The 9,511-nt window shown below is 55.6% G+C and overlaps 1 protein-coding gene across 1 annotated transcript; it reads right to left on the bottom strand.

The window, feature by feature from the left end:
* Positions 1 to 5,272: 5,272 nt before the first annotated feature.
* On the bottom strand, positions 5,273 to 9,220 carry CCR7 (C-C motif chemokine receptor 7; the record flags this gene model as incomplete). The annotated part of the gene is made up of 2 exons (XM_082860995.1): positions 5,273 to 6,352; positions 9,179 to 9,220. The coding sequence occupies 2 exons, from the start codon at positions 9,218 to 9,220 to the stop codon at positions 5,273 to 5,275; spliced, it is 1,122 nt and encodes a 373-aa protein (XP_082717121.1).
* Between the last annotated feature and the right edge of the window lie 291 nt (positions 9,221 to 9,511).

Here is a 9,511-nt window from a genome sequence, read left to right as displayed (position 1 = left end):
TCAGCGAGGATGGGCAGGAGGCAGTGGTGGTGCCACTGTGGGTGACTCTTGGTGCCCGGCTTGACCACAGGCCTTTGGCCACACCCCCCGAACACCCCCAGCCGGGGAAGAAGAACGCACCCTTCAGCCTTTGCATGTGATCGTGTTCCTGCTCGGCACTGAGTGAGGTTTGCATAAACCATACAAGATAAATGTGCGCGCGTTCCCCGGCCTCTTTGTAAACATTGGGAAAGAGTGTGGGGGCATTTCATCTGCGGCATCTGTTGAACTTCACAATGTCAGATATTTACTTAGAACAGTGATCAGCTTTTCTGTCCTAAGCAAGTTCTGAGCCAGGCTCGGGAGGACTCTGGGACCAGATGTGTTTCCTCACCTGTCCTCTTGCCCTTTTGCTGTCTGACCTTGGGACCTACGGGCCTGAGAGGGAATGGGGCCCTCAGCACTGGGCAAGGCCTACCCCCAACCCTGCCCTGAAGGGAGATGTTTATTTACCCAGAGATGAGAACCCAGAGGCCACACGGTGTGGTGACGCATAGAACAGCCGAGCAAGTGAATTCCCTGGGGTTGATGAACAATAGACAAAACTAAGGTTTTATCCACCTTCAAAGTGAATGTGGGAAGGAGAGAACGGACAGCCGCCGAGAAGTCTGAATTGAGACGCACGCACAGATGCCCGCGCGCACACAGGAGAGCCCGAGGGGGAATTCACGTCCCCTCACGTCTGAGTCTGGACGAGACCAGTTTGATTCCTTCTTAGTCTAAAGCTGCTCTGGCTGGTGAGCGAGGTCTCTGACTCTTCTCTGCAGCGGAACCCTTGTCTGTGTCTCTTTCTGGGCCTGAGACAAGACAAATGACAAATGACAGGGTGGTGGTGATGGTGTGGGGTTGGGGTGTGTGTGTGTGTGTGTGTGTGTGTGTGTGTGTGTGTGTGTGTGTGTGTGTGATGAGGCTTCTACTTCCTGCAGTGCCTCTCCCATGGGATGGGGGCTAGGAGGGCCGACAGGGTTGCTCTTTTGAGTTAAGGGAGTCATCCCCCCTCCTTTTCTCCCCGAGGTTTTTCTACAGACTTAGACCATGGAAACTGGGCCATTTCTACCCCCCTCCTGGCAAAGAAGGCCGTGGGCCCCCCTGTCTCCAAGACTAATACAGCCCCTTCCTCCCCACCTGAGATTGGGAGGCCCCGGGGAAATGTGGGTGCGTTGTGTGTGTGTAGGTGGGGACATCTTTCTGCACACTGAGAATACTCTGCAAGTCTGGCCCCCAGCTGTGCCATCCTTAGGGCCCAGCCCTCCCGTCCTTCCCCTGCCCTTTGCTCACCACTCAGAGTTGCTCCCTCCCCATCTCATAGGCCTTAACCCCCACCCCCAGAGGCCAGTTTTTCTCCCTCCAACTGTTCACCCTCAACACAGAAATGCAACTGAGAACCTAACTCCCAGAGAGGATCCTTTCTTGAAAAAGATCAGTTGCTTGATTTCCTTTGGACCTGCTACCATATTTCTTTTGCATGTCATTCTCCCTGGCCCAATGTCAAGGACGGGAACTACTGAAGGTGGGGAGGGAAGGTTCTCTTTAAGGAGAACAAGGACAAGAGGGACAGTGCCTGCCAGAGAAGAGCTGGATGGTCTGGGATGAGGCTAGAGTGTGCCAGGGTGGATGTGTGCAAGTGAGTGTGGGAGGGCTGGGACAAGAGGTCTGGATGGAAGCTCGGGAACCAGGGTTCATGTTTTAGCATTGCCTAGAGCTCGTGGGAGACCTCAGGCAAGTCATTTCCCTCTCCGAGCCTCAGTTGACTCACCTGTACAATGGGAGGGAAGCAGAGACTAATTTAAAAGTTGCCCTCCAGCTTAAAACACAGGAAGCTCAGCTCAGTGCTCTGTGATGACCTAGATGAGTGGGATTGGTGGGGGGGAGGTGGGAGGGAGGTCCAAACGGAGGGGATATAGGTATACATATAGTAGCTGATTCACTTCATTGTACAGCAGAAACTAACACAACATTGTAAAGCAATTATACTCCAATAAAAAAAAATTGCATGGGGATGGAAATGAATTTGGTTTCCTTGTGGTTAGCAGCTTTTTGAAGGCTCCCTTTTGTTAAACATCTTAATGATTACCAACAACACTTTGGTAAGGATTTCTAAGCATTTTGCATATAGGAATTCATTTACCCCTCACAGCAAACCTAGGAGGTAGGTATTATGATCATTGCCATTATACAGATTAGGAAACCGAGGCACAGAGAGACTAAGTAACCAGCCCAGGTAGTGCAGCTGAGATTCAAACCAGGCAATCTGCCTGCAGAATCTGTGCTTCTCGCGCTGCACTCAACATTCCAGGCATTGTGCTAAATGTTTTCCAGATCATCTCCGTTTTGCAGTTGAGAAATCTGAGACTCAGAGCAGTTGAGCAACAGCTGAAGGTCACACAGCTGGGAAGCAGCAGAGATGAGATTCCAAGTCGGCCGGGCTCCAGAGCCTCTGCTCTCCCCCGCCCGCCTCCTGCATTCTTGCCAGATCCTTAGGCCCCCAAAGCAAGTTTATCCATTATCCCCATGTTGCAATGTCTCTTTAGACAAGTCAGCTCCTCCCCCTGGACCTCAGTTTCCCCAACTAGAGAATGAGTGGGGGGTTGGACCAGCTGATCTTTGAGGTTCCTTGCAGCTCCACTAGTCCATGATTCGAGAGATGTGGGCCTTTTGGCTACAAGGGCAGATTTGTAGCCTGAGGTTATAGCCTGGGGAGGAAGAGGGGACGAGGGGCTGGTGACGGAAAGAAGGGGAAATTCGGAGGGGCTGAGGGGCCATGAACCCGGGAAGGTGGGCCAGTTGTATGAGGCAGATGAGAGAGAGAGAGAGAGAGGCCCTGGGGGCCCCCCAGTGAGTCTCTTCCTTCTTCCCAGGGCGCCCCCAAGCTCAGGGTAGGCACATGACAGCATTGGGCAAGGGAGCAGGGACCAGGCCAGCAGTGAGGCAAGGTCAGAGCTTCTGAGATACAGCACTTTGGGGAATGAACATTGCTGGGGGTTTTGTAAATACTTGGAGGTGTCCAGTTATTACAAAAAAGGTATTTGAAGCCGAGGTGGCATGTTTGTGCGGTTGGCCTGGCGTCCTGTTCATGGCTGCTCTGTTACATTCCTCCCTTCAGGAACGGAGAAGGATCGCCTTCCCCTCCGTAAGCTCATTAGGTTGTGCATACCAGCGGCCCCCATACCCACACACACCGGGCACGTTCCCCTCAGGGCCCCAGGCATGCTGGGGTCCCCCCTCGCGCCCCACGGCTCGTGCACAGCCCATGAGCAGCGGATCCTATTAATATTAAAGTGGCTGCAGGTGCCGTTGCCCCGCGTGCCAGCCTCATCCTTCTCAGGGCGCTGGTTCCCTGCTTGAGCCCAGTGCATCCTGTGGAGGAGGGTAACGTGCTTATGAGATGAGAGAATGGGCTTCATTTTCAGGCGGGCTCCATTTCCAGTGAGGCTCTTTTCACTTCAGAAAATGGAGGCAATCACCTTTTCATGAGTGTCTCAGCTCCCTCCCACCCGCAGACCCTGAGTTATTGCAGTGCTGGGCCCTTCAGAAACCTCCTCTTACATCACAGGTTGGACTAACCTCTCTGGCTTGGACAAGTCGGGGACTGGGCAGGCATCAGGGCACCCAGTGACACGGATCCTGGGCCTGTGGTGGGGACAGTGGCTGTTCCTCCATCCATGCCCCTCTGGGATGGGTGTCCACACCACAGAAGGCCATCGCTGCAGTAGTGGCCAGGGAGGGTCAAGGGCCGACCTGGCTCTTAAGTATCCAACAAAGGGTGCGGCCTATCATACAGGTCCCATCCCAAGCCCCCCTGGATCCAGGATGCCGTGGGAGATGGGTGTCAGGGAGAGGCCCTCCCTCTAAACACCAGTTTTGGGAGCCCAGGGGGACTGACCAAGGGTCAGGGTCTCCAGTTCCAGACTGAGTTGGGACAGATGAACAGGACAGTGTGTAAATGCCGCTAAGGGTCAGGGAGAGTTCCCAGCCGTAGAGGTTCAAGAGACAACTTGGTTCTTTCTAAAGCTCAGCTCAGACCGTGTCTCTGGGTCACTGCTGACCTCACAGGCTTGGGTCCCGTCCTGTGAGCTCCAGAAGGGTGTTTGCAAGCTGGACACCCTGCCCTTCTGCCCCTCCTGCCTTGTTCAGCCTCGTGGGCCTGTGTCATTGGAAGGGCTCAGAGCATAGCTCAGCAGACCTCGTGGCTCTGAGCATCTCTGAACAATGAAGCCTGGGGGAGGAAAGGGATGGGGGTGGTCAGGTGGGGCGTGGGGTTTGCAAAACAAGAACACACTCGTTTGCCATTTACCAAGAATTTTTTTTCCCTTTCTTTTCAAGCTATTGTTTCCTCAAGGGAAAACTTTTATTTGTGTATGAGTAAAATGTGCTCTCTTCATGAATTGAAAGCAGAACAGGATGAGAGATTTCTGTCCCCGTGGCAAAGAACAAAGAAGGAGCTCATTGGCTGGCGGCAGCCAGCGTTGTCCCCACCCCTGGCCCCTAAACTTTCTCCATGCCTTCTCCCCGCTCCCTAGCAGAGCTGAGACCTGAGAAGGGCCAGCCACGCGTCATCCCTGCCCCAGCGCCCTGGCTGGGAAAATGGCTGTGGCCAGGCCTGGCCTGTGGGAAACACCACACCCCTTCAGCGTGGAGAGCCTGAGGAAAGGTGGCTGGTGAGGGGCCATGGAGGCTGCCGTTTCTTGCTGGCTCAGATGACAGGAGAAAAGAGAGATGGAGGGAGGGATTCAGAGCGTTAGTTTGACCCACTGGCATCCCCCTTCCCCTGCACAGGTGAGAAGTTACCCCACTGACTCTGGTCTTGGGGACAAAGCCTTGCTTTCTGGAAGCCCTCACCCTGAGTCTCAGGGAGGACTTCTTTCTAGAAGATTGATGGGAACAATGGGCAGGCCCCTTCCACCACCCTAGATCTCGCCGATGCCTCTGCCCTTTCACTCCAGGAGGTGTGAACCGCTTCTTGACTGTCACCTCTCGTGTGGGGTTTGGGGGACGACGGCCTTGGTTTTGGGGTGTGGCAGGCTCTGGGATAGCTTATCAACCACGTCTCTTTGCAGCCTTTGCTGAGGTAGCTAGCTAGGGTTGGGTTCCATCTGTCTTCTGTGGCTTGGGTTTTCACCACGAGATAAAACTCGATGACCAGAATGGCCTTTCCCTCAGCAGCTGTTGGGTCATCTGCCCCCAGTCTGAGGGGCCCCGGGAGAGGTCCCTCTAGTCCCGGCAGAGGAGCCTCCTACGGGGAGAAGGTGGTGGTGGTCTCAGCCTCCACGCTCATGGAGGACCGCCGGGCGTGCCGGCAGGCAGACCACTGCCGGAGCCGCTCCTGGCTGAGGCAGCCTAGGTCCTTGAAGAGCTTGAAGAGGTCGCTGCGGAACTTGACGCCGATGAAGGCGTACAGGAAAGGGTTGACGCAGCAGCGGATGCAGGCCAGGCTGTAGGTGACGTCATAGGCGATGTTGAGCTGCTTGCTGAGCTCGCAGCTGGTGCCGCCGGTGATGTTGAAGTTGGCCACCGTCTGGGCCAGGACCACCCCGTTGTAGGGCAGCTGGAAGGCTACGAAGACCACGACCACAGCAATGATCACCTTGATGGCCTTGTTGCGCTCGAAGTTGCGCGCCTGGAGCAGGGTGCGGATGATGAGGAGGTAGCAGAAGCTCATGGCCACCAGGGGGATCAGAAAGCCTACCACCATCTGGGCCACCCGGATGGTGATCAGGGCCTCCACGCGCTCGGTGATGAGGGAGCACCGCAGCGCTTGCTCCGTGCTGCTCCTCTGAATGCCGCTGTACAGCAGCTCTGGGCTGGAGAGCACCACGGCCAACAGCCAGATGCCCACGCAGGAGAGCTTGCTGATGAGAAGGACGCGGGCACGGTGGCGGTGGGCCGAGACGGCCTGGACGATGGCGACGTAGCGGTCGATGCTGATGCAGAGAAGCAGGAGCATGCCGCTGAAGAAGCTAATCTTGTAGATGCCAAAGATGAGCTTGCAAACGTGGACCCCGAAGACCCAGGACTTGGCCGCGCTGTACGCCCAGAAGGGAAGGGTCAGGAGGAAGAGGATGTCCGCCACGGCCAGGTTGAGCAGGTAGGTATCGGTCATGGTCTTGAGCCTCTTGAAATAGATGTAGGTCAGCATGACCAGCCCGTTGCCCAGCAGGCCCATGAAGCAAATGATGGAGTACATGACCGGGAGGAACCAGGCTTTAAAGTTCCGCACGTCCTTCTTGAAGCACACGGACTCGTACAGCGTGTAGTCCACTGTGGTGTTGTCTCCGACGTAATCGTCCGTGACCTCATCCTGGCACAGGCACACCTGTGGGGAAGGGACACGATCCAGCTTAGCTGAGTGGGTCTCAATCTCACTGCTGTGGGATTGGCCAGAGCAGTGGTTTCCAGGTGCAGTTAGCATCACCTGCAAATTCTCGGACCCCATGTGAGACCCACTGAACCAGAATCTCAGGGGCTGGGGCCCAGGAATCTGTTTTTCTAAACTTTCCAGGTGTTTCTTTCATTTGAAATCAGTGCTTCTCATACTTTAACGCGCACCTGAACTCGGGGATCTTGTCCAGATGATTTAGTGGGCGGGGGTGGCGCCGGGGATTCTGCCTTTCTACTAAGAAGCAAGCGTCTGATTTTGCCAACACTTCGGAGAGACTTGACCTTAACGGGTGTTAACGGTGGACGAGAAATAGTCCGGGCTTTGGGGCCAAATGAGCCTTGGGCTCGTTAAATACACTTCATTCTCCCTAAGACTCAGTTTTCTCATCTGTGAAATGGAGACGAATACTATCCCCTCCACAGGGTGGTTGTGAGGGTCCTGACTCGATTCTCGCATCATTTCGTCTCCATGGAGGTTTTATTTTGCCCATTGGAAACTCCAGGAAAGTGGGATCGTGTGTCTTTCTTTTTGAGCCTCCTTTGGAACCTGGTAGAAAGAACTTTCCAGGGGAGGGGGCCTACAAGAATACCCCAGTTTTTGAGGGAAAATCCACTTGGGCTAAGGTTGAGGAGGGCCCGGAGTGAGAAGAGAGGAAGGCAAAGCTCTATTAAGAGGCCAGAAAGCCCTGGTTTGGGGCAAGCTGCCGTGATCAGGGGTGGTCAGTGACTTGAAGACTGATGGATCCCTGCGGCCCGGGGCACAGCACCTGGCATGAGGCAGAAGCCCAGGTGATGCAGGCCCAGGTGGAGGGCGGGGCCACAGCCTCAGCTGTGACTGAGTCCTCTCGGGCCCAGGAAGGAAGTACGGCCCTGTCTCCACCCTCCCTCCATCCTCGAACCCTCTCCCCGCGCCTCTCTCCTCTTTCTTCCTGGCTGTATCTTCTGGCAGATCCCAGTCAGCAGGGCTCAGCTGCTCAGGGCTTTTTTTAGCCTATCTGCGGGGCAGGGTGAAGGTTCAGGCAGTCTGCTGTGATTTTATCAATGAAGGAGGGCACTCGGGCTGGCTAAGCTGTGCGGGGCTGGGAGCTGGGCTGGAAGACTGCCTCGGGAAGCTCCTGGTCCCTCCTCTGGGAATGGGGCCCTGGGCAGCTCGACATGATGGATTTTCGTGCAATTGGGGAACTGGAGGGAGTGTAGAGATGAGGAAAGGGGGGCTCTTGGAGAAGCGATGTGGCTTGTTCAAGGTTGCTCAGCCAGCAGGGGAACCCAGTCTCCTGACTTCCCTGTATCCTGTCTCTTTCTCACTTCCAAATTCTGGATTCATCGCTATTCTGCTTGGCAACAGGGCCAGGACCAAATCACGCCCAGGAGCTTTTTTGGGCATTGCTATCTCGAGAAGAAAAGTCAGTGGCAACCACTTTTCTCTTTTCCGGGCATGACTGCAGCCTGGGAAGCCTGGAAGAGGCTGGCTGCCCTTGGCCGCCCAGGATAATGTCCAAGGCCTCAAGTCCAGGGTTCCTGGACATAAGGGGACTCTGGACCTTGGAGGGCAGTATACCCAGCCTCTGTGACCTGTGTTTCCCACCACCCCGTTCTGCCTTCTCTTTCCCTGCTTAGTATCCGCCCCGTGTACCAGGGGCCACCAGGCTTGACGTGTCTCTGCAGCCCCAAGCCCCACCACATCCTGCCCCATCTGAGCCGAACCCATCCCCTCAAGGAAAGAGAAGGATGAGCCCAGCTGTCCCTTATGCCCTCCCCAACCTTCCAGCCCCTCCGGAGTCCTGGAAACAGGGGAGAGAGAGGGGAGGGAGTGGTGCTGGGGAAGGGCGCCAAGCTGTGGGCTACAGCCCAAGCTCCAGGGGGCCTCTGGGATGCGGTTTCGGGAACAGTGCCCAACTTGGGGCCTGCCTCTGGCCGGAGCTCCTGGAAAGCTGCCCCTTTGGCCTCCAGACCTGGGCAAGAGCCAAGTTCTGAAGTGCTGCCTCTCCAGCTCCTACCTCAGCCCCCCTCCCTCCAAGAGAGCTCCCAACCCCAGCAAACGGGGGAGAGTCGACTTCACGAGTTAGTTTCTTCTAACTCTGGTACTTGATTGGGGCAGATTTTCTGTCTCCACAGCTGGGGTTGAGACGCCGAAACCTGTAAACTGGGGATCTTTGCTCCTACAGTGCTCTGGGCCCCTCTAAAGGATGTGCTTCCATCCTCCCCCATAGTGAGGCTCAGGCCAGTCTCTATTTCACAGAAGGGAACTGGGGCTTCGAGGGGAGCCTTTGGCTGGAGGGTGGAGGAGGGAGACAGGTTTGGGGCGATAGGATAGCTACCAGCCACCAGGCCACGGGTTCTTTTCTCAGCTCACATATGAAGATTTACATGTGTGGGTGTGGACACATACGTGCAAAACCCAGGAACCTTTTTGCAAAGCAAAGAACTCTCTCCAAGCACTCAGGAGTCCACCTTTCTGCCTCCCGGATGGGGATATTGGAAGTGGGGTGGGGAAGGCGGGGTAACTTGCTTTCTCCCGTGTTTTAATGGAAATGGAGTAAAGGAATGTCGGAGAACATCCGTGGCTTTCTAGGGTCACTGAGCAGATGGAGAGGAGGGGTGGCTATCAGCTTAACGAATGACAGATTTGTGTCTGGGTCTACTTCTTTCTGGCAAATGCCCAGCGTCTCCACCAGAACCCAGGGCTTGGGCTTCGGAAGGACCAGGCTTGGGGAGGGGCGTATGGGAGAGGGAACCGAGCTTTTCTTGGTGGGACACCTACCTGGAAGATGACGAGCAGGGCCACCACCAGCACGCTCTTCATTGGCTTCCCTGCAGGAGACAAGGTGAGAAAGTTATTGCTTGGCAGGGATGGCCCTTTGTTATGACAAAAAGCCACAAAGCCAGGGGACTTTCATCACATTCTCCAGACACCATGTTTGAGAACATGAGAACCAGATTGTGCCTTGGAGCACCTGGCCAGCTGCCCAGCCTCACTGCCCTCCCCTCCTTCCCTCCATGAGGGGTCCCAGAAAGGAGCGGGATCGGAATGCAGGGCAGCCCCTCCCCTCTCCTTGGCCCTTCAGGGCCTCTTCTGGAATTGGAAAGTCCATCT

Source organism: Leucopleurus acutus, assembly GCF_964270905.1.
Source record: "Leucopleurus acutus genome assembly, chromosome: 19".
NCBI lineage: Eukaryota > Metazoa > Chordata > Mammalia > Artiodactyla > Delphinidae > Leucopleurus > Leucopleurus acutus.
This window is presented reverse-complemented; position numbering and strand designations above follow the sequence as displayed.